Here is a 26072-nt window from a genome sequence, read left to right as displayed (position 1 = left end):
ATTATATTTAGTCTAATAGAGGCACTCTGCATTAAAAGACTTAAAATCTAAATGTAAATAATTTGTACTTAATTTTTAAATGACATTCTACATGGTATTTTTGTGCTCAGTTAGTTGCATGTTTAAATTTAGCAGTTATTAATGACACAAACTAGCACTAAAACGAAACAAGACAACCCATCTTTGAACAAGGTCTTATGTTGTTCGACAAAGACCAGTTTAATCAAAACTAATTACACACAAAAATAAAATACTCTTAACTATCACAAAATGATAGTTAACATAAAACAAATTGCATCAGTCAGCTATGAGAGAAATAATCCTGCTAGTGATCATGCTATTTAAAAAGAAAGGGCAGAATCTCTCAGGTGTTGAATAAAAAGGTCAGCTCTTCCTCAGGAGGCAGCAGGGTCATATTGTGGTGCACAAACTGACTACAGGCCTGCACACTAGGCTTTAAAAGTAAATGGATTTTTTTTAATACAGGAAATCCACCCCTATTAAAAACATACCCAGCTTATTTTGCGTGTGTGTGCGTGCGCTATTTTCATTTTAAATTCTACTTAACTTAAAGATAAATTACAACTCATTGGATGCACACATATGAACACATCTTGTTACTATACAAAAAGCACCATCTTGTGAGAGGTTTCACTTTTCATACACATTAGTCCACATTAAAAAAAAAGTTTTTTTTATGTAGAGTATGCAAATATTAAGAACAGTCTACGGTCATTAAGATTGCTAGACTGGCATTAAAAACACCCAAAACATTCAAACATGGGACTGTAGCAGGGTAAGATCTCATTCAATTCCCTTTCGGCTGCAAACACATAAAGTAAAATGCACTGAATACGCTACCTTAATACGCTACCTGCTTCTCTCCAAGCAAAATATTTCATGTCTGTTTATCACCCCTATGACATTCAGGAAGAGGCAGCTAATCAGAATTAGTGTCTTGTTAGCATCCAATCAAAGATATTACAGACTACATGTCATCTCCTGAGAATGCAGCTCGGTAGTCATTTTTCTGGCCACCAACAGGCATGTGCACAAGTAGTTTATTGTGCATGTGAAGTTGTAGTATATACATGATGCCAATATTAATGGAATTCAGCACATAATGCAAAGCGTTTTACCTAAAACGTGGGGGCAGTACAAAATACATGTTATGGACTGTGTATTTATCTAGACAGAACAACATTGAAATTGTATGTTTGGTTTCATGATAGTTCAATTGAAAATATCATTGCCATGTAAAAAATACTTGTAGACTTCAAAGGAACCTTCAGCATTGTCAGTGCTTTAATTCTTTTAACATAATTGTGGAAATACGGCACCAGGATTAGTATTTTTGTGCCTTTGCTCTTAAAAACTAGCCTTTCTCTGAACATTAGAAAGGCCATGAAAAAAGAAATAAAACCCACAGCATTCATGAGTAAAATTCAGTCAAGTAATAAATTGGTTTTCACAACTGGTTGTTTATAGTTTGAACAATAACACTAAACATTTAAAAAATATATTTTTCCACAATGATGAAAATGGTTTTGTGAAATAACAGCAATAAATTATGTCTAGTTGCTTTTTTGTTTTCCTTGTTATATAAAAATAACACAGTTCAAGATATTCATTTGTTCATTTTCAAACAAAAATGCTGTTAAAAAAAAAGGAAAGTAGTTTTCTGGCAATGCAGCACAGGTTGTTGGGCAGTGCTTGGAAAAAGGGATGTAAACTGCTGGGCTGTATGGAATTCAGGCTTTGTCGCCTACTCACTTTCCCTTATCTTCCCAGCCTTGGCACTGGGGCCACACTGCGATGTCTCTCCAAGTACCAAACAGCCGGGCTCATGCACACATCCAGACTTAGTGTTTATGGACAAAGTCAAACCTTTTTGCAGTTGGTGTCATTTTTAGGGAGGACTGACCTTACATTCTGCTTGCTACATGGAATGCAGTCTGTTTTTTATGCTTTGATAAACTTCAGACAAGAAAGTGTGGAACAAAAAATGTTCAAGACGTTAGTAAATAGTCTTCATTTAGTAGCAGCTGAAGAATATTTTTCATGATAAAGGAGGGGTGGAAGTCAGATCACATGATCTGATGATTTTTGCAGCACTGATAGGCACCCGTGGGTGCAGAAACCATTTGATTGGAAGCCATAGTTTCACTGGTTGTTGCTCGGCCTCAACTTGCATCGGTGACTCACTCTACAGCGAAACCGCACGTCTCCTCAATGGCGGTCAGTAACTTATCATATAGTTTGTCATAGTGCTCGTAGGGAGGAATGTCGATGCGATTAAAACTGGGGAAAAACAGAGATGTGGATCATTTTAGTCACAAACTTAAAAGTAGAATGACAACACTGCCACCAAGTCCTAAAAGAATCAAACTTGAGCTTAAGTCCTGACATTGATTATACAAGTTTAATGGATTAAATCCAGTTGACAATGGCGACAGTTAAATTACCAGGTGTGGGCTTTGGGTAGGTTGTTGGTGCTGGCATCAATCTGGTGGATGGTAAAAAGCCGTGGGCCAGCAGCACCTGTGTAAAGACAACATCTTCTTGAAAAAGCACCTTCACTTATGTACTGGCATTCTACTATAACATCCCACAGCAGAGAAAAGCTATGCAGGATAACTTCCTCATAGTTTTTAAAAAGACAGAATGTTGGAAAGCAATTGTATACCCATTGATTAACACTTTAAAATTAAGAAATATACATTTTGGTTCAGGATTAATTCAACTCCCTTCCTGAGAAGGAGAAATAATGACAGCCATCAAAACATAGGGGACATCCAGTCTTGTGGATATAGATGCAGGCTCCTGTATTTTTCAATTACAGGCCCTGACAAACATATCACAAAACAAACATGTACTACAAAAATACATTTTGATCAGGGTACAATCCAGCAATAGACTGGAGTTTAATTCAACTTTACAGTATGTCCAGTATATAGCATCTGTTACAATCTAAAAAGTCTTTAGCAGTCACAGAAACCCAGAGCATGACCATTGATAAGCAACAGCGGCAAGGTTAAACTCCTTTTTAACAGGTAGAAACCTCGAGCAGCACCAGTCTCGTTTGTAAAGACCTTTCTGCTGACAGCTGGCCAGGAGAGGGAGAGGAATAAGAATCCAGAATTACTGACTACAAGCTTTCTTAAAGAAGAAATCGTAAGCAACAGGCTCAGCCAACCATTAAACTTAGTAGCAACATATTAAATTAGGATGATATGTGCTATTAGCTTCTCCAGATAGGATGAAGCATGATTTTGAAGGACTTTGTATCTCTTGAGAAGATTCTTAAATCTATTCTGGAAGAGTAGCCAATGAAGAAAAGCCAGAACAGAAGTAATGGGATTACCTACTACAGACATTTCTTATATGAATTAATGTGCATATTCAATGTCAACAAGTAGGCAATGAGGCATCTAGTAATGTATATTTCAATAAGTGTTCAGGTGATGTGAATGGCCGTGAGCGGAGCTGTGAGCTGGTCACTGATAGACTAGGAAAGTGCATATGAGAAGCTGGCAACATCACATGTCTGCCGTTTGGAAATACTTTAAAGTGGAACACTAAGGCAGTACCAGAGCAACATGCACGGGCTGCCAAATAGGGAATTTGATGGGTGGGAAGGAAACATTGACCTGCAACACGAGGAACATGATTCGCCACCTGGGAAACAAGCAGCATAATTCTGCAATACTGTTGTTTCAATAATAATTAAAACTGCGAGCAGCATTGAGCGGTAACTCACAGGCATATTGGGCTGTGGCAGAGTTAGAATATCAGCTATTTCAGTCACCAATCCAATAGTATTGAATTTTTCACCCTTTTCGACCTAAGCACAAAATTTGTACATAGACTTTTACTGCATTGCCAAAGTGTCGGTTCGGGACTTGGTATCGAATACTCAAAATCAAATGACTCGAACTGTGATTGGGAGTCGAAAAAAATGAGTCTTTAAAGATACACCTAGTTAAAGGATAAAGTATCATGCAGTTGTTGTTCAGATGAGAGCTGTTTTTCTGGTAATCACCTTGGAGAGCCTTGAAGCCTTGCAGTGGAACCCTGGACGATCCTGTGACAAACTGCAAAAGTCGGGCTCTACGCTCCTCATCAAACGATTCCACAGCTTTCCAAAACCACTTCACAATGTTGCTGTCTGGTGTGCAATGTTTGAGTCGAGTGTTGGTCTTCCAGTCGTTTATGTCAATTTTACCCAAGCCACACACGATAAGCTGCATGTTGAGAAGAGAGGACAATGTGAGACGCATGTTGCATATGTATATAAAATAATACATGGAAGAAAGTCATAGATGCAGTGCATGCAATCATCCAACTACCTCAAGCTCCTTTTCATCAAAAGCCTTTAGCAAGTGTTGGGGGATGACTTCATTGAACCCCTTCTGCAGGGCAAGAAACTGTGCCTCAATACCACGCAGGAAACGCCAGTTGACATAAAGCCGGACATACTCCTTCTTAGTGTCCTGTGTGACAGGGATGCTCTTTCCATTGGGCTTCAACTCATGCTGCACAATCTCTCCGTAAGCATTGTGTTCAACACAAAAGGTGTGGTCCAGCACACCTGTGATGTCATTGTCCCTAAGGAGAAAGCAAATGTTACATGCAAAATCATTTATAAAACCCTCAACTAAATCAATTTATTTATCTTTCAACATAAACACTGGTAAAAAAAAAGTCTCCACACCCTGTTAAAATGTAAGCTTTATAAGACTTTAGAAAAATGAGACCAAGAGAAATCATATCAGAACTTATTCCACTTCTTATTTGACCTATAATGTGCGTAATCATATTGAAAATTAAACTCCTTTTGGGAAAAACGTAATAATCTATTATTCATAGCCTTGAACCCTTTCAGAGGATGCCCTTTAAAGATTGTGAGAGCATCCTCTGTCTCACAGCTCTTCAATTGGTTTGGTTCCACCTGAAGGAAAGACAGACACGACTACAGTGTGACGCTGCCATCAGCAGGCTTCACTGAGGGTATGGCAGTATTTAGGTGACATGCATTATTTTTGGACCAAACATACCATTTGGAGTTCTGGCCAAAAAAGGTTCAACCTTGTCTCATCAAACCGTAAAACGTTTCCTCCACAAGCATTTGAAAGACTTCTTGAATGTTTGTACTAAATGTTCCCAGACTCTGACATTTTTCTGTTAAAGAGAAGGCTTGCAGGCTCCTCTGTCCCAGCAGGGCCCTTCAGAAGTCCCACTGAGCAGATTTGTATTTGTCTTTTTTTTTTTTTATCCTGTTTTGATTTTCCATTTTAATGAAAAACAATGGCTTGTAAATTCTTTTGTGACCTTCTGCTAACTGATACCTCTAAATAATGATATTTTCTGATGCTAGGAAAGCTCACCCGCACCATGGCGTTTGCTGTGAGATGCAACAAAATGACAGGAAAATTTAAAGATTGCAGTTTTTACTGACTTCTGTTCAACATTGCCTACATTGTGATTGATTTTAATTTTTCAATGTAATTGGGAAACAAAACGTTCTGACATAATGGGTGACGTGGGTGTGCAGACATTTAGTACGAATTATAAATCTATTATTTGCAGTGTGAAATCAAAAGACAATAACATGTAGTTAGCAATAAGCTAATACAAGTTTGCGCTCCGATTACACTGGGAAACACAATTTTTGTGTTCTCTGACAGCTGTATTTAACAAATTTTTGGGTGCAGAATCCAAAGCTGGTCTCAGTTTTTCTCTATCACATCAATGTTTTGACCTATAGGATCCCCTATAGGTAGTTCAAAGCATCCCCTATAGGACTCTGACAGTACTGACCTATTGGGAGCTGCACACCTCTCACCACACTCAACTGTGACTGCACAGACACACTGCCACGTAGCTGAAGATGAGTCCAATCGTAATCAGCTGGCAAGTCTTACTAAAGCTAACCAGTGGCTTACGGTATCTGGAGGGGAAGCTGTGGAGAAAAAACTTGATATGCTAGAAAAAAAATTGACCGCAGTTTCGGAATCAGCTGCCAAGTTTAGTTTAATTCAGAATAAAAACTAACCCAGAATTTTTTTTTTTATTGTTCCCCAGTGTTATTATTCAAAATAAAACTAATTGAGAAAAATATCCCCCACAAATCAAATATGATATGACTGATTTAAAACATCAGCAGACTTAAAACATACAAAAGTTTTGAAACATGTGTTGTACATACAGAATCCACACAAGGCTGTTGTGCAGATCAGGGTCCACAGACTCCATGTCATCAAGGGTGATGGATTTACCCAGCAGTTGCTTATAGAAGGGAAGGGTAAAACCACCATCTATGTAGTGGCCATGGAACACCGCCATCCCCATTATACGTCCCACAAAGTGAAAATATGATAAATGCTCCTGTGGGGAGATAAAAAATCATCGGTATTCACACAAACAGACAGACAATATAACAGTCAAATTTGAGGCAAAACAGTAAACACGTAAAGGATTGCATGCATGTATAAAGTGCATGATCTAAACCAAGTGCTTCTTGGATCCCAGAGAAAGACCCTTATTTGGCCTGTACTACTGATCTATTGGAAGTTAAAGACAGTAAACCTTTTTTTAATATGTATGAAAGATGAATTTTTTTTTCATGTTTTAAACAAATGAAGTTATTATATCACTATTATTGCCAAACAAGACAAAAGTATAAACACCGGTATTAAAAATGGCTCAAGGTGATTACTCTAATCCTAAATGATTAATGATGCCCATTTCCCATTCTTATCTGTACTATAATTTATATAATCATAACTACTGTAGCTGAAAGAAATGCCCATATTGACTTCAGGTAAACCTCTCTTTGCAGTGTGTGTCATTGAAGAGACCAAAGGCAACAAGAAACAAGACTGAAAAGCAAATAAAATGAGCAATTCAAGAGCTAGAGAACATGTTTGAGAAACAAACAGGTTGACTCACAGGGTTGACAGCTGAGTCAGGGTTTATCTGCAGAGTGTAAATGTCATCACGCGAGTACTGGAACAGGCCATAATATGGGTTCAGCATCTCATGTGATAGCAGATAGAGCCATTCCCTGTACAAGACAGATCAGGCAAAGTAAGAAGTGATCACAATCACAACTACAACCAACGAACCAAAGAAATTGTCATGCTTATAAAACAAAGATTGCTAGCTTTCACGCAGCCTCAAAAATGTTCACATCAACTTGAAGACATTTTCATCCTGTTTATAAACTCAGAGATAATCCTACTTTTTCTTTTATTATTCTTGACCACTATATCCCTTTTGGGGTCACGGAGAGGGCGATGGAGCCTATCCCAGCTTTATTTGGGCAAAGGCAGGGTACATGATGACATGTTGGCAATTACAAGCTAATATTGCAGAAATGGTCTCAACATAAGTTCCACATAAATGGATTGCTTGAAAATAATCTTGTGCAAGAAGGTAAAACAGGACATTGGTCTTAAATTTAGGCAGGGTATTGATTGATACCCTGTACTGATTTATGTACATTTTTGGACCCCAAACATTTTGTGATATTTTGAGAAAACCAAGATTTGAGTGAATGGTTGTTTCCGGGACAAACAAGAATAAGCTCTTCTCAAACTAATTTTGCTTTGTATATTCCAAATCCTGTTCTATTTGATTTTATCTTATTTTTCTCTGAGTGCTCTTGCTGCTGTTGTTGCACTGTAAATTTCCCCGTGTGGGACAATAAAGGATCTGAATCTGAATCTGAAAGACAGATGGTTTGCAAGAGGGTCAAAGAAGCCATCTGTGTCAGGCTAGAACAACCACCACCAAACAGTGGAGGAGGCCTAAAACCTAGTTTATGCTTCCCTATCTGCGTTGCTTATGGAGGTCTGTGTAGGGATTGTGTCATCTACCCACAGCGGAGACATACCACACACCCCCCAACAAATGGAACTACACAGAGAGGGACCTGTCATACACTATTAGCAGCATTCAGATGAGAGACAAAACATCCTCAAGCTTTTCAACAGTCCAGTTGACCCTTTGCGTCACCTTAATTGACTATTTCAGTTATTGGATTTCATGAACATCATGGAGGCGTCAGCGTGTTTGCATGGATGATGAAAACATGGTGATTTTTTTATTACAAAAAAAAAAGTGCAAATATGTCAATTAAGTAAATGACAGAAACATTGTCAAAACAAATGTCTGAAAAATGGTGGATGGTCGAGGAACAACGATGATTTGCAGTGAAGAAATATTCCATAACCAATATAATATATTATTTGTTTTGACAAAAATGACTAGCTGAAAAAACTAAAACTGAACAGATGATCATTTCAAGGTTGTTGCTATCCTGTCGCTAAGAGATAGTTCTAAATTTAAACAAGTGCAGGATGACAAATCAAAAGCAATTACAGGAAATAGAAATAAGGCAAATGTAAAATGCCTTGTGTGCTCCAGACATCTTACCTGGCCACTCCTCCATAATCAAGTCCCTCCTCTCCCCTGAACTTCACCATTAACCTCTTCCATAAGTCCTTAGGTCTCATTTTCATCACCTGTCTGTAAGATTCCTGCAATACCAACACACCAAACACATCAGCTATTGAGAATTTTTATTTTTCACGACTAGGATCCTTTAAAACTGAAAATATGCAGCCCCCATTTAGTCCCATGCTTGAACCAGACAAAAAGCTTTTCATTTTTCCTCACCTCAAAGATCTCCTCACGGGACACCTCAATACGGCAGTGGCCTGCCTGAGGCTGGTGCTGTGACAGTTCCTGGCGGAGAATCTTTAGCTTCTGGACTAGATCTCTCTTGTATTTGGGCACTGTGAGACATTCTCCCTCTTCTGGAAGCTGACTGGGGGAAACCAGTGCCTGCTGGGCCTGATCCTTCGACTGCGACTGACGACTGTGAAAAAGTCAGATTGTGAGACTTATGTCAATATTTGTTCAAATATTATTCCTGAATACTACACTAATGAGCATTTATGTGTAAAGTATATTATGATTGATTTCTAACAATACATAATCATAACTCTGACACACTATTGCATTTTCTTGGGGGTTGTGGGTCAAATTGAAGACCCAGAGCTTACCTGATATTCTGACTTTCAACACCTGGCCGAGAAGCATTGGTGCTTGGACTGCAAATTGGCAGAAAAACTATTTAAACCCCCCCTAAAAAACCTGTCCCCCCACCCCAAAGGTGCTGTAGTACTTACTTTAAAACTAAATGCAGATTGGCAGAGAGACGTGGGTCTGTAAATTGTGTGGTCCGGTTGTTGTGGTCAACAAAATATACTCTTCCAGTAGCTGTATTCCGAATTTCCCAGCCAGGGGGTAAAGGACCTAGTTCCTCACAGTTAATATTACTAAGATCTCTGAAATGTAAATTTGAAAGCAAATTAGATATTATTAATATTAATAAATGCAGTACTGGTTTTGGGCAAATGTACAGATATTTATTAGTACTTCAATGTACACACAGCTACATGCATCAAGTCCTACAAGTCATAAAAATCCCTGGCAAGGGTTCGTTTGACTACGGAAGCTGACAGATGCCTGAGTGTATTGAGCTTTGGGGACTATCAACACCTCAGACTTGTTGTGTTTGTCAAACCATTCCTGAACCATTTTGGCTTTGTGTCATGGTGCATTATCCAGCCAAAAGAGACCTGCTCAGAATTGGACTTTGGTGTCTCCTCAAAATTTATTCTTTGTCCTCTTTGTTTAAGTTCAACTGACAGGGAGATGTCCTCTTCAACACTTGGTGGTAATAATACGCTATCCCTCATGACCATGGTGATTTTGAGCGGTGTGTGCCAACGATGGCTTTCTTGGATGTTTTTCTTTCAGGGTCTTATGCCAGTACAGGGGTTGTGGTGTATACACACACCCGCTTTAACTCCTGTTAAAGTGTCATTTGCTTCTTGGAGTGTCATGTAAATGTACTGACTGCTTACGGAGGTGATACATGTTGAAATATCCACAAGGATGGCAGGACCCAAAGTTTCCTGGCAGAACACTGCCCAAAGTTCACATTTACTCGAACAACTTCCAATATTTGCATCCTGGTACTGTACAATGTGTTCCCCAGGTAAGTGATGACCATGCACTTGGCCATTCAGGTAATGTAAAAACAAATAATAAAATGGAATTATCAGAACAGGCAACCTTCTTTCATTTCTCAGTGGTCCAGTTCTGATGCTCACTCGCCTGTGCTTTTTGTAATGAACAGGAGTCAGTATAGTCATGGCCATGACAGCTATACAGCCAAACAAATAGTTCCATTAAACTGCACATATAAATGCACAGAACAAAAAACAAATCCATATCCAACTGAGGAGAGAATACAGTCAGATTCAAAATATCCTCAAAATAAAGTGGTAAAATGAGAACATTAGCTGTTCAATGCCTCTCATGCCAATGACAGCTGGTTTACCATAGAAATGTCAACACATATCATAGACATACCTTGGTACTCTAGGGTCATGCCATGTGCTTACACCTGTCTGTGTATGAAGAAAATACACTTGACCTTGCTGTGTTGTCCTCTGCTCTGTAGAAAGATAAAAACATGAAACGAATATGAGCTTGTTTTGTAAATACTGAGACAGACAATTTTCCAATAACAATTTCAAGGTACTAGAAAATGTTCCCTAAATTTTGGTCTGATTTTTACCTGTTGTTACAAACATTGCAAAGAGAGAGAAGAGAGGGATCATCTGACTTTTGAGTTGACATGGTCCTTTTTCATGAACTAGTGGACAGCGGTCTGCCAAGAAACATTTAATTGTTCTTGCCTGCATTTGACTACCTTACCTGTTCCACATAAAAGTTTACACCTCAGTCTTGTGTATAAAGGGTACCAATAGCATTTAGCAAAGCATTTGGCAAATGAAAGACAGAGATTGTGAACTACAAGGGAAACCCTTAGATGGAACCTAAAATAAAATTAGCATGTGCTATGCAGTGGATCTGCAGGGCAAACAAACCTTAAACTGCAGTATGTGTGCTTGTTTTATAAGACTGGATGTGCATACAGACATTTAAAGAGATAGATTGTCTTAAAATTCAGTTGATCTATAATATTCATAGGTTTCAGTCATTTGACCTGGAGGGCAAAAACATCATTCTGAAAAGCAGATTCTCTTTAGACAGTCAGTTGTTTATATCATCTGTCAGCAGCCAAGAAGGAAAGATATCTAAACACGTTGGGAATATTGGGCACCCATATACAGCACAGGCTGCTGAATGCAGCCATTAAAAACAGCCAGGTCCATTCTGGAGCTTGAATTATTTCCCTGGTACAGAATCCATCACCCAACGCTGCCAGAATGACGGTGTAGCAGAGCACATCTACAATATTTACGATGAGGATGGGTAAACTGATGGCATTTGGGATCAAGTGAAAACTTGTGAATAGGTTTCCATTGTCTTCAGGGTAGACTGAATGACATTAATGGCAGATTAATCACTGTATTCAACTCTACTCTGAACAGACAGAAAAAAGGAACAACAGAATTATTATTGCTAATTTTTTTTTAAATATTTTAATAAATTCAAAATTACTCCTGGGAGAGTTAAAGTGTAAAGTCTATATGGGATGGCGATAGTTCTTATTCATGATTCTTGATTCCAAGCCTCTGTAGACTCCTGTGAGTTATTGGGTGATTTGGTCTGTGCGTTTAAAGATTATTTGAAAAGCATTACATAAATGGTTGCATAAATGAGTTCAGTTGTATAATTTACATATTATCCTTTCAGACTCTGACCTCTTTAGCGTCCAAACACTTATTAATAATGAGTGATGTTGGAGCTTTTAATTTTTACTAACAAAAAAACAACTTTACTAACCATATCCCTCTGGAAGGTCTGGGGGTGTGTGCAGGTGGGTTCTACTCATGTAGTTACGATGCCTCTGGGAACGAGCCCGTCTCTCCTGAGCCCGCTGGTCATTGGCAGTGACTGGTAATGCTGTCGTGGGCGTGGCGCCATTGGTTGTAATGGGCGTATTTTCATCTACAATGCAGCTGAGAGGCCTGCCAGGACTGGAGTATTCTGATGCCGGTCTGGCAGCAGAATCGGAGGTTAAGGGGAAAGGAAATCTCTTTACATGAATGTCTTTTACATTTAAATAAACATTTGTGTGTAAAGATGACAGTATAAAGCGGAGTTAAAATTGATCAGATGTGGCAATAAAAGTGGAAACATTTAGTTTTAAAAAACACCACAGATATATGTATGACATCATAACATCAATGGCTCTGAAATGATGTGCACACTGATTAAAATGAAAGACAAGCACATTTTAAATGGAGCCGTTTTGTCTAAAAACTAAAAAAGGAGCACCGGGCAAAGATGTTTAAAGTTATTCCTAACATTGGTTAATGCTTAATTTAGGAATGCTTTGTTATGTATGTCTCACCTTGTAGGCCTGTCCCACTGTGTGGTGCGTGTAATATGGTTCAAGTACTGTATTCTTCCAGATGCTGTTCTCCTCTCCTCCCACCTGGCAGGAGAAGCATACACAGAATGTCCATTGCGCAGTCAGAGATAAGCAACAATGATTCAGCCACTCTCCATGCAAACAGCATAAGTCACATTACCCTATTGATTATTTAGGCCTTGCAAAAAACCAAACCCACCCATCTGGAAGGTCATTGTCAAAGAGCCGACTGCAATCCACCACAGGGCCTCCTGTGCCTATCCGGTCCCTTGACTGCAAACTCACTGAAGCAACAAACAGGCACATGCATGAAACAGATAAAGTAGACTGCAGATTACAGTGTTAGCATTTGATACTTCATATTTCAACAGGGAAAACAATAAGAAACTATCAAATTGGTAAACATGCAACCCCAATTGTATTTTTTCATAATTTCCTGACAAACAATGCACACAAGAGTTCTGGCTGTGGTGATGACATCATGCATCAGAATGTCTAGAAAAAGGAATTGGAAAATTCAAGTCAATTACTGTTGTTTGGAGAACTGTCCTAGGATTTGAATAAGTGAATTTTGTGGATGCTGAAATGGGAACTATATTGCAATGCTTTGAGGGAATGTGGAGAGACACTTACAGAGAAGTATTTTAAGGAAGAAAAATTATACCCCTGTTAGTCCTCACTGTCACAAAAAATATATCAATAAAAGAAGTGTATTAGAGGATCCAATGTGATCCTCTGTCGAGGAAACCTCAATAAAGGTGGTCAACAAATGGGCCATGGTAAGTATAAATCATTACAGTCCTGAAGCAGTTTCACATTATATACTGTACTTCTTAAAGATTAAGAATATAATAGATTTTTTTCTTTTATTTAGTTAACATTGGGAGCCCTTTTAGCTGAGTTACAGCCAAGATACCAAAACTCACAAAGTTAGGATTGTTACAATTGTAATAAGTTGATAAATATAATGGGTCCAAACATGTGAACATAGAACATCTTACCTATGCCTTTCCAAAGCTTAGTAACCTTCTAGTATCCGTGGATCATTATTAGGCTTCATAAAGTTGTTGTTTGGTCTTCGGTGAATTTGGAATGTTCAGAGTTTTTACACTATGTTGGAGCCTTATGCCAAAAAAACCCCAAACAAATATTCTCTGATCTACGCTCATGATAACATAATTTTTTTTGCAAATGTATTTTTTTTTAAAAAAAGAAAAAAAAGAAAAGAAATACTGAATTGGCATACATATTCTGACAAAGCTTTAGAAGAATTACTGCTTCCTTTCTGTCTTCTTGAGAATAAATGATATAGAGATATTCTGCAGTTCTCCAGATCCTCCTACGACCTATCAGGCTGGATGGGACACGTTGATGGACAGGTGTATTTTCAGGCCTCTCCAGAGATATTTGATAGTTATTTAAGTGTCTTTTAATGAGGAAAGGCCTCTCTCTAGCCACTCTGCCATAAAGCCCAGATTCCCTCAGAGACAGTTGACATTCTTATCCCCTTGTGCTGACAGGATCTCTAAAGCTCAGTCGGAGTGCTTATTGGGCTTTTGTTTACATCTCTTACCAAGATCCCTTTCGCTTAATTGTTCCGTCTGGTCAGATGGCCAGTGGCCATTTCAGTCAGACAGAGGTCACTGTGCCACAAGCAATTGAATTTAGCTGAGGTGGACTCGAATCAAGAGTGTAAAACAATCCAAATTCAATTTCCCCCAAGTGAAAAGCTCAAGCAAAGTGTTTGAATTCTTATACCAATGCAATGGCCTGTGAAGCTAAAAGAACCATTTGAATTTTTGAATCAAGAGTGATGCATTTACTGAATAAAATTCTTTCTTATACATGAGTATGTGTCATCAAAAGAAAATATTAACTGTAAGCCCCTACCTAATTTTCCAGTTTGGTAAACATTCTTTTATATCAATAATAACTTTTCAGTACCATGACAACGCAAAAGTGGGAAAGACATTGCATGTGAATCCCAGGACCCGTTCACCAGCACTCACCCACTATTTGGCCTCTAACTGTATCACTGTCATTGGGGCTTAGCTTGTTCAAGTCTAGTCTCTGATCTGTGGAGAGGGAGAGACAGAATTACAAAACAGGGAATAATATATTCATTATTTTACATTTAATTCCAGACATATAGCAAAATTATTGGGGGTGTCTTTTGGAATCATTGTAAAATTTGGAAGTACTCCTTATGTACATATGTGGATTTATTTAACTTTAACCAGTTTTACAAGTTTCAAAGCAACATGCGCATTCACACATTTACAAGGGCACTTCCACAGCTGTGAAGACAGGTCTATGAACTGTCATAGATGCTGGTGACTTTAAATGATCTAAAACGTGTCAAAAACATTAAGTAAAATTAAACTGAATTAGTTCAGAATGTTTCTATAATCAACCACAGAACAAATTCTATACAGCACTGCGCCGACTTTGACTTTTGTGTAGATGCACATTTTACTCAAAAATAATGTATGACAGATTTATGTTCTGTTTTTTTTTAAACACAGCTTTTGGTTATAACCTATAATTTTTTTGTTTAAATACAGAGGTCAAACCATTTTCAGCACAAATCATGGACTATTGGACAGTCTTAGCATGGACTGCCAAACGTAGCACATTCTGATCTGCTTAGTCTGTGAAATGTAACCATGAGAGCGAACGAGACACGGCAATGGAGTAAAAAGAACAGACAAAAACAGTCCAAGTTGCCCGCAGACATAAAAAAATGCCATTATCTTCTCTGTTGTCAGGATATCATGCAGATCAGCCCAGGATTTCTGTCTAGAATGAGCGGGACCAAAACAGACCACAGTCAAAGCATTTTAAAGCTGGATGAGGCCGTAACCTCAGAAAAACTTATCACAGCACTGCTTACAAGTGCTTTTGTACATTAAAATACGCATACACACGCGCACACACATGCGCGCGTGCACACACACACACACACACACACACACACACACACACACACACACACACACACACACACACACACACACACAATAACAACTGACTGGTGTGGCAGACAAGCCACAACAAATCTAAGATTACCTTTAAAGTTCAGCACATTATGCAGTTCTGTATAAAATGACCAGTTTTCCAGATCAAGAGGCAGGAATAGGGACTTGGTATTCCCTCAGTTATCACAACCCAACAACACTACTGTATGTTTAATAAAAGATTTCACTTGGCAGGTCATGCAAAAAGGAAAGTAGGATGTAATATAAATGTTAACCCCAGCCAGTAGATTTCATTGGAAGATATTAATGAGAATATTTGATGAAAATGTATGATTCTTTGGAGAATTTGAACTGAAACATCTTATTCATATACCTTACTGACCATAAACAAAGTGGGCACCTATTTGATTAATAGTAGTCCTAACACTGTTCAAACTCTCTACACATTACCTTTGACGTGCAAAAGCTTTTTTTCTGTGAAAAGTGCAGGTTCATACATTTGAACTGTAACACTTACAGCCTGTGTCTTTAAGGCGGTTGATAGCATTTGACAGGAGGCGAACACAGCCAAGGAACCCAGCTCCCTGTTTCTTGTGAATCTTCTTGTGGTTCCAAACACTGATAGTGATGGAGTCAGATTTCCCTATATATCTGAGGAAGGAAGAGAGAAGCAGAGGCAACATATAGAAAGCTTAGAAAACCTTAGAGACCCTTTCAAAGTTAAAAATCTAAAGAAAATATCAATACTTTTGTGATGAATTAGTTTTGATTTTGCTGATACCGGCATGCACTTTGCTGTTTCCATTCTGTAGAATTACTGTTCTCTTATTTCACCTATCATAAAATCCATATGTTTACAATTATGGACTATGTATGGTTCATATTTAGAAAGAAATTAAATATTGCTTCTCTATCTCATGAATCCCACTGTATTATCATGCTGATTCCTACAAAGAATATGGCAGGAAACAATGGGGCTGTGAGTAAGATGTCTGGATATTTTGAGTCAATGCCAAGAGACTCTCTGGGGAACAATGGGAATGAGTTACTCTCTCAGACAGACAGGAAGGTGGAAAAAATTCACAAGCAAACCCCAATCATTTGGATCATCTTCACCATAATGAAAATTCTTATTAAAGATGAGATGTTTAATAGCAGTAATATGCAATATCAAACTATCTAAATCTTGTTTTTGCCTTACATTTCCATTGCTGGTTGTTCTTGCTAGGTTTTTGGGCAGACTGTTGTCACAGGGTTCAAATTTCAAATTAGTGCAAAAACAATATGGGATGAAACAGAAAGTTAATGAACCATAAGACCTGGGGTTTATTTTGACTCCTTGTCTTATATAACTTCAGAAGGGTGGTTATTCCCTTTATTAAGTCATAATTTTAAAAACACCAAGCCCACTCTAGCACCATACATCAATTCCTCAAGATTTTCTATATGTATAGTCAGGTGGTATCTGTGCAAATATAGTGACCTCATCAATTTGCATTTTGTTATTGTGAACGATACTCACATTAATGGCTCTATAACGCTTGTTTTAATATCATTAGGTTATATTTAGAATATCTAATAGTATATATAGTAGTATAGTATATATAGTATATATATATAAGTATATAGTATATATTCCACCCATGACCTGGACTTAGTAGTTGATTGGTTCCAAAAAATATGCAGCCAGATAGATCCTTGGCATGGTGACCACATTGTCTAACAATGCTGCTGACCAATGCCTGAAAGGCTGTGGAAAGTGCCAAAGTCGATATTCATATAAGCAAATATATGAAATGGAAAAAAGACAGTGATCATTTATAGAGCGTCAGTCAATTCAAACGCTAATAAGTTCTACAGCTTCCTCATCGCAATCAGTGCAATGAGGACTCTATGAAAACAGCAAGAAAGTGACTTTTTTTGGACAACTCAGCAGCCACACAGATGAAGGACTCTGTATTATGAGAAACTAAACAAACGGAGGCATGTGCTTCCTGTGCTACTATGTACACGGGTTGGATAAACACAGAGATGGACACTGGAAACTTTCACTCTCACATTTTCACTCACGCGACCCTGTCTACATCCTTTTTTCCAGGTTGCTTGACAACACGTATTGGAGTCCGTGGAAGGGGAAAAAATACCCCTCCTTTTTCTTTTTCTTGAAATAACACACAGAGATATGTTTAGACTCTTTGCTGGTGCAGAAGCATGATGTCATTTCAGGTTCGCCAAATAAGAGCTGCAATGGCTGCTTAGTGTTAAAGTTTAGGCCATACCACCTGCACAACCTGAGACTTGTGAATGTGCTTACCGGTACTAAAATTAAAAGAGAAGGACATGACATTTCAAGGAATTCTAACATTCCAAGCAGGGAATTAACCTGCTGCTTTTAATTAGTAAGGTGGGAAAACAGACACACACATGTCAAAGTTAAATGAGAATTCAAAAAGTGTCTGAGACTCACAGGTCATAGTGTTGATTCCACTTAGGGTCAAGTGTGTTCCTCACAGTGTCTGTAGAGTGGCATTGCCCTGAACCATCCACAACAACCTTGGCAAATGGGTCTGGGAGGCCTGAGACAGGAGAAAAAGCACCCAACTTTAGATAACTGTAAGGAAACAAGATGGAAAAATAAAACATTAAGTGAATAGATTTTTTGATTATTTAAAAAAAGGATTTTTACATGTTTGAGACTTAAATCCTTTTTTTAAAACTTAGAGTTACTCCAACCTATACCTGATGTGTAACGAGCAGAATTTATCACTCATATACTCAGTCACTCACACAGACACAAACCAGAACTAATTCCCTCCGTGAATGTTTGCTCAGTTCCTGGGCATCGGAATTGCAGGAATGGGTACCACAGAAACCACCTGAGTGAGCAAAAGCCTTTAACATGCTCACTCACCATGACAGTCCGACCCAAACACACCCAAACAGTTAATATGAGAGGAAGTTATATGTTGATTACAGTGGACAGAATACTGTATGCATTTTGTGAAAATATCCTAAAATAATTTCATAGAAAATCTTAGTCAAAGAGTCTTGTTAAGATAGCATGTTGGAAATTACACTTGAATAAAGAAAGGTTACATTTTATAAGCAATTTTACACTGATGTGACCAGAAGATACTTACGAAAGAAGTCTTTCTTCGCTAGGTTTTTGGCACAAAGTACTGCAGAGAAGAAATATAAAGGTTTGAGCTAAACGCACAAGACCATTCTTACAATATTCACACAATATTTACAGAGTGACAGAAGACACCAGCAATATCTGCCAAGTAATTTATGTAATTTACTGATGGTTTAAAGTTATACTGCATGAAATACTGCTTTTGTGCATAAATCATATCATTATTGATATGTTCTGGCTTCTAGTCTGATAAGTCACTGCATTACAACACCTAATAACATAAAATATGTGTTTAAAAGACTTTTCTTCCATCCAGACCTTTTCTGTGCCCCCATAATACAGAGATAACTATGCCATGTCTATTTTGATAATGCAAATCACAATAATGGGATACCTGGCTTTCTCTGGAGCCTTATATATACACTGAAATAATGCATTACATTGCAATTTACAAAAAAAAAAAGCTTCAAGACAAATAAGTTCAGCTAAACATTAAATAAAAGACAGAAGGTCTTCACAGGAAGACCTAACCAGGAAGCAGTGAGGAGGATGTGCTGGCCACGAAGGGAAACCTGGATAGACTAGTGTATCTCAATAAATTATTGATTTATTTAGGTGGCTCACTTCAACAAGGAGACACGGAGTTTCTGGTTTATATAAGCTATAAGGAATATTTTTAAAATTTTAAAAATAAATAGTTCAATAGTTGTTCTGAGAAAATGAAACACAAGAATATGAACCACAGAGGGGGATCATAGTTGATGAGATAATATGGACTTTGGGAAGGAAAATCCAAGAACTACACCATTAGAGATAGGAAACATTATTCCACTTATTTCTGAATGGATCATTCTGTAAATATACGAGTAAACTTCACATTATTCTTGTCCAGAGATTTCATGTTTTACGTTAATCTTTAGATCAGCTATAATGTTATATGTGCCTGTGATTCAACATCCTATGACGAGTGTCTCCACAACTATGCTCAATGCCCTTCAGAATACTTTCATTGGGTAGCACAAACACTAGCTTCAGACAGAATCATTGGAAGAGGTAAAAAGGGGCCAGCAATATAAAGATATCCTGGTCTTTCAAATCTGTGATCCTTGATTTTATGTTTCTACACTCTTTTACACTCCTAAGTCATTTGTGACCGGACACAATGACCTAAAACAACCAGAGACATTTTGCGACAGACAAAATCACCCAAATCTCACTTAACCATTTAAATATCTCTGCCAATACAAAAGCTGAACAAAATATATGGCGGCACTATATGTTTTGTTCAGCTTTATTGCTTGATTTAAACGTTTGTTTGATTGGAGCAGGAACATTAAGCTATACTACATTCTGAAAAAAAGGTTAGGTGGATAAATATAGATATTTAGATATAAAAATTCAGTATATAAATGATTCTGTTGCTCTAGCACACTCCTGCCTTGTATAATGTCAAGCCATTTGTAGCAGGTTGAAGTTAATAAACAGAGTCATTATCAGTATGTTGCTGATGTCTTGGTCACATTGTTTTCACCAAGTATGAAGATCTAATCTAATTTAGTATAAATATTGAGACAGAAACAGCTACTATTTTGGTAAAATGCCATTTGCAGTTATGGCAAAATAACCAACCCCAGCTAATATGAGGGCTCTTACATTGCATGAATTTAAATACCGGTAATTAAAATATTTTGGTCGCTTTTGCCAGTTACTAAGCATCTTCAGCCATAAAACTGCCCAGCCTGCCTCCTGTGGACCTTGACCTGTTTCAAATCCTAGCGCATAGACATTGAGCATGGAGGCAGAACAGAGAAAGGATTCTCTGTGTTGCCTGTGTCTCATTCCAGGCACACCACTTGAGAAAGGTCGACTGTAGTCTGCAGTGATGCACCAGAGATGCTGTCAAACATTTTTCATTAGCACAAATACTTAATGTGCAACACTATTAATGCATAAAACAATGCAAACACTTTTGAAATGGTATTTTAAAAAGCAATACAGAGATTAAAAAAAGTCAAAATTTCCTACTTACTATTTAAATAATATATTAAATGAACTCTTGACCTGAGGAGATTGGCAACATTGTGATTCACGGTCATCTGTAAACGGACTGTATTTATAGTGCCTTTTTAGAATCAGAAGGGACATTCAGTCACACAAATTTAATAAAGCAAAGACACTAATCTAGGGTTCTGTTTAAGACACCTCAATATGTAGGCCAGTTACTGGTGTCGTAACTAGTGTGATTAGATATAAAGTGTGTTTATGTGATATCTAAAAAGTAAAAAAGCCCAAACAGGAGGCCTCTTCAAAAGTGCTCACTGTCAACAGTCAATCAAATGGAATTCAAAATTAATCTAAATATTCCAATATCCGTGTATCCAAATGGCAACGACCACACAGAGACTTTGAAATCAAGATAAAGGTCCACCTGTGGGCTGAGAGGATGGGCCTTCTTTCTCACAGGCTACCACACAAAGAGCTCTACTGTGCACGGGAATCAATGAAGTCCACCAGATGCAAGCCAAACACCTGGGAATGGGAAGGGTCATGTGACAGGGGGATGTGGCATCACCATGGAAGCAGTTGAGACATGATAAAACTGGGAATCTAGAGAGGAATATACAAAGTCTTTTTAATTGTTGCCCTCATACACAAAAAAAGCAAAAAAGAACCCATAGACTCAGGAAAAACTATTTACATTCAGTCAACCATCCCACTGGATGCAGAAATAAGTAAAGAAACAGGAATGCGGACGCAGTCTGCTATTATTCCGACCTCGCTAACCATGCCATCAGTCACACGTGTGTTGAGGAGTCTTCATCCACTGAGCACACGTACAGGTATACATACGTACAAGTCCAGCTTCTCAGATTACATTTAAACATGGACTCGTGCTTTGGAATGCTGGGAAAAATCACTGAGAAATATCCTCTTCATGGAAATTTTTATGTTAGCAGAAAGTTCTATTATGTAATAAGAAAAACTGATAAGACTCGTTCTGGTGACATAAAGCTTTTTGAGTCATCATTGGCAAAAGGATATTGGAACTTTTTAACTCCACGGAAAATCTTCCACTGCTCCTAAATAGAACAATTTCCAAGTTTCAGAACATTAGGAAGGAAAAAATGCACCAATGTCCATGTGCAACTTTTTACACTGAGAGGAAAACAGAAAGGGAAAGAGGGTAGAGAGGAATTCAATAACATGCTCCTTGTCTCCTTGAAACGTGTCACAACAGGGACTGAGATCAACTATTGGTGAAATCTTGCCGATGCATTTCCAAATGGATACATTACATTAATTTGTACATATGCTTGTTTTTGCCATGACTTTTTTTTTTTTAAACATTAGCTTTCTATTAAAGATATAATCAATAGCACCTTGAGTACTTGTCAATCTAGGTTGATTAGCTGTGAATATATTCAGCTTACTAATTAAAACACCCTGGTGAACAAGCATCAGAAAAAGGTTGCCATCTTCTGCACACTGCTGTAGAACCTTTTGCTTAAATTAAAGAAATGAATACGATTTTGGATTTCCGCTGATTATAATGGTGGGACCAGGTTTGTAGTTCTTGTCTAGCGAGAACTGGGTTTCTCATTTGAACAATTGAGGCTTTACGTCACTAAACAATTAAGAGTAATGGTTCATTTCAGCAAAAGAGTGCAACATCTGACAGAACGCACCCTGAAATACCAGACTTGTAGATGTCACTGGTGGATGAAAGGTACCTCCAAATGACAAAAATGTATTAATAACCAAAAATACTTAGTGATCCATATTTGTATTACTTTTTAAGTAGGTTTAACGATGACATTAAAATGAAGAGAATCTGCCTCTTATCACATATGGATGTGCAGTGTTATTCAACCCCAGCTTTAGCATCCTTTAACTTATGGATGATTAGTTCACTACACACTTAATTGGAATATTTTCCCTTTATGTGCAAAAGCCTCTGGCTCAATGATGTGTGATGGTTTGTGAGTAGTAACTACCTTCCTTAAATACTGAAAAATGATTCTTAAGCTGATATCATTAGTGACTTGCTGGTATGCCATAAGCACATTGATTCATGTGTTGTCAGTCATGTACAATCACACATCTACACGACATGTGCCATTGTGTCACTTTTTTACTCACAGAAACATGACCACAGCTTTCACACTTGATATATGCATTTTGAAGAATGTAAATTAGTACATGGGGGGCTTTGCCTGTAAAAAAAATTATGTTTGTAAGAGTAATTGGCAAGCTGAATTCTAAACAAGTTTCTAAACATGAATACACTTTCTAAGGAATCTACCGACTGTTTTTGTTAATTTGTAATGTGATCTGGTGTGAAACTATAAATCTGTCCTCTTCTCTCTTCAGAGGACTGGAGAGGACTCAAACCATCAAGGAGCATCCTAGAAAGATGTCTGCAGCCTGCTGCCAAAATCTGAGGCTCAAGAGAATCCCAATGCAGGCACTAAATACATGATGTTAACTAAGAGCTGAACCCATGAGGCCCTGTCAATCGCAGGTAAAAGCATCAAACAAGACCACTCAGCTCCATCATTACTGCTTTAATATTTTGATCATTCAGGACAATAATCAAAGCCCTGGCAGGTCATCCTTCTGAGAAATAGCTTCTTTTTTTTTTTTCCACTGACAGTCAGGCTTTGTTCAGTGAGAAAAAAAGCAATCATACCAAGTAAAAACAGCTAAACCAATAGAATATCCAGGAATACCCTGTTTATTTATTAATAAACAAGTTAATAAAAATTCTACAGTTTTAAGCAGACAGGTTGAATGCTTTAAATGATTGTTTCCCTTTTTGAGTGTAAGTTCTGCTCATTTCACTAAAGCAGAATGATGAAACATTACTTAAATGCGTGTCCAAAATGGGGCTAGTAACTTCAAAGATTGACCACATGGACAGTCACTCTATATTACGATGGATCCTGCATGAACAACATATGAGCCTAATCTCCATGCAGCCACTCAAAAATGATTCTGAGCCCACATAAATGTGTAAACGTTCAAACCCTCATTAAAATAGACTTGGCCTTGAGATCCTGTGCTGCCACAGGCTCATTAGTAGCCAACTGTACCTTCATTTGGCATCCCCAGTTTAAAGACTGCAGAGAGAATTGGAAAGGAAAAATAACAAAGAAGCAGAAGTCGGAACAAAATAAAAGAACTGTAGGGAATCTTATGGAAATAGGCCTCTTCGTTACTTAAAGAACTGCCATAAGTTAAACCTGTGCTCAACAGAGAAGCTATAAGGACGTAAAGATCCGGAATTTGAATGTAACTTACAGATCAAGAAAAGTTTAAGTCAGGTGACGCGGCACCGTGTTAACATTTGCTTGATCTTATTGTAAGGCAGATTGTGAGGCCTTGAGGCAGCTTTGTCGCTGGGATCGCTTCAGAACGAATCATGAATAATGTTGTGAATCTTGCCTGTACTGCATTTTATGAACCTAATCATTTGAGCTGTAGGGAATAAAGGAAACTCTTCCATGAAGTAAAGGTGCAGTTCTCACTCAAGTGTTTATTTTAGCAGCTTGGTTGCCATTGCTTCACAGGTTTATAGCTGGCAAACATCTACAACATCTGGTTTAAACTGACGGGGGTGCATTCAGCACAAATAACCATGGCCTGATTAAAATGTATTGATTTATGACTGGACTACAAACAAATTAATCATCTAAAAGTCAAAACATTTAGCATAATAATGTCAAGGCTCATAAGCATACATGTAATGAGCTAATGATCTACACTCAGCTGTACAATGACAATAGAAGTGTAATGAAGGTGTAGAAGCATCCCTGGTTCTAACCTATATGGAAAGCACTGAACTCAACTATCATACATATTTGACTACTTGGATGACATGCAGCAATATTATGTAATTTGGAAAGAGGTGATTACTAGAAGTACTGGAAAATGTTTCCTGGAAATCATGAAGACACACTTGTTTTCCAGTTCCTGAATGAGCAAAGACATTTCACTGGGTGATGTCATTGGCACAGGTTCATGTCTGAGATGGTGTCCAGCAGCATTTCTGAACATGTGCTCAGGGCCATCCTTCCCTCACAAGTGCTTACTATTGCTTCCTTTCAGCTGCAACTGGCACATTTTCAACATGCATTTTTAAGCAACATGCCACTTTCCCAACAGCTATTATTGTTAGTTTAATTGTTGCTGTGCTTTGCGCACCAAGAACAGAACTTACATTGCTCCAACTCTAGGTTACACTGACTCTGGTGTCGAATAATTGCAAAGATTAACATGTTTCACCATATAACACACAACTTTGAGAACTTATTTTGATAACTGCGCAGCAATCAGCAAGTCAAAACCTACTAATAATTGTGTCGTGAGACAAACTGTGGTAAAACCTCCATCCGGAAGAGTAGCTTGGTCGATTATGGGCTGCTGATTGTTCCAGACACCACTTAATCGCCATTGTAGCAGACAGATGATGACCCTCCCTGTCAGGATCAGTTCAAGAACTTTAAGACCAAATGAGACGTCAGGAAACTGGACGGAATCTTGTTCTAGTGTGATTTGAGCTCAAAGAAGAGTTGTTTAACTCGGCTAACATTAGCTAGCCAACGTAGATTGGAACAATTCGGCTCGTAAAACTGAGAAATTGCAGTTCGTAATCAAAGGCTATTGTAAATCGTCGTAAAGACTCGCGGCCAATTCCTAAATGTCTGGTAGGTTTGAAACGTTAACCGACCCATTCATCATCATGCGGCGCAGCCGCTAGCTACAGCACCGGGGCTCTGGGTCGGGCTGGTGTTGGCTCCGCACCACAGCCATCAAAGTCGAGCATATTTCAAGCCATGTAAACATGGAAGCTCACTGGGAATTTAAATGCTGGGAATTGTAGTCACACCAAAAGCACTGGTCTCAATGAGTGTTAAGTCCGCTCCTTGCAAACCCAGCAAATACACCGAGCCTTTCTAGCTAGAGTAGGGAGAGATGCATATAGGGATTTAAAAATCATGGCAATCGAACCTGTTAACCGCAACTTCACAGGGCCATTCCTCCGAACTCCTTGGTTGGACATCTCCTCTTGGTTCCAGCCTTTACTGTACTAAACAGAAATGTGTCAGCGACTGTGGGAAAAAACCTTTATATGAGATCCTTCAGCCTCTCCGCCAGTTTTTAGACGATAATGGAGTCAAGGCATCGTAGCCCGGATGTGAAGTCCGCTGCCATAGCGGCCGTGCACGAATGCGAAAAAATAAAACCAAAAAAGAGGGGAAAGATAATTCCTAGTGTAGCCCTAGAGAAAACCCTATTAGCTAAAACGCCTTCTCCATCAAAAAGAATGGTAAATTGGCTGCAAGCGGAACGCGTCTTTGCGGGTTGTGTCTGCCTCGTTCTGTCTGCGCTCGTCGGGAGTCGCGTCGCTGGCTGCGGCCTCGGCCGGACCGGATCCACCTGAGCTCAGCGCGCTGCCGGCGGGAGTTGAGCGGGAACGGCAGCAGTCTGGGGCAGGGAACCACTCCTGCATGTGGCACCTCGCTGTGGTTCA

General features: G+C 38.4%; 1 protein-coding gene across 2 annotated transcripts; it reads right to left on the bottom strand.

The window, feature by feature from the left end:
• Positions 1-180: 180 nt before the first annotated feature.
• smurf2 (SMAD specific E3 ubiquitin protein ligase 2) lies at positions 181-26072 on the bottom strand. Of its 2 annotated transcripts, XM_003964332.3 has the most exons (19): positions 25550-26071; positions 18543-18581; positions 17870-17978; positions 15920-16053; positions 14434-14499; positions 12624-12708; positions 12404-12487; positions 11833-12047; positions 10450-10534; positions 9198-9356; positions 9072-9119; positions 8683-8884; positions 8440-8543; positions 6952-7066; positions 6209-6387; positions 4350-4608; positions 4043-4244; positions 2466-2541; positions 181-2301 (listed from the first exon to the last, which is right to left on the bottom strand). In XM_003964332.3, exons 1-19 carry the CDS (start codon positions 25599-25601, stop codon positions 2202-2204), a joined length of 2313 nt encoding a protein of 770 aa, XP_003964381.1. In that variant the 5' UTR covers positions 25602-26071; the 3' UTR covers positions 181-2201. The 2 variants fall into 2 exon arrangements, with proteins under 2 accessions (XP_003964381.1, XP_011601946.1); XM_011603644.2 differs by lacking the exon at positions 18543-18581 and having other exon boundaries at positions 25550-26072.

The sequence above is a fragment of the Takifugu rubripes genome, chromosome 5 (assembly GCF_901000725.2).
Source record: "Takifugu rubripes chromosome 5, fTakRub1.2, whole genome shotgun sequence".
NCBI classification, from domain to species: Eukaryota; Metazoa; Chordata; class Actinopteri; order Tetraodontiformes; family Tetraodontidae; genus Takifugu; species Takifugu rubripes.
Note: the sequence above shows the minus strand (reverse complement) of the source record. Positions and strands in the feature narration are given on the sequence as shown.

Bases quoted from the DNA above. Each gene is read 5' to 3' on its own strand.
- smurf2 (XM_003964332.3), bottom strand. From the start codon at position 25,601: ATGTCCAACCAAGGAGTTCGGAGGAATGGCCCTGTGAAGTTGCGGTTA. The intron at 17,979-18,542 runs GTAAGTATCTTC...CTCCTGTCTCAG, and splicing joins AGCGAAGAAAGACTTCTTTC to GCCTCCCAGACCCATTTGCC. The intron at 7,067-8,439 runs GTAAGATGTCTG...TGTCTTGTACAG, and splicing joins GATTATGGAGGAGTGGCCAG to GGAATGGCTCTATCTGCTAT.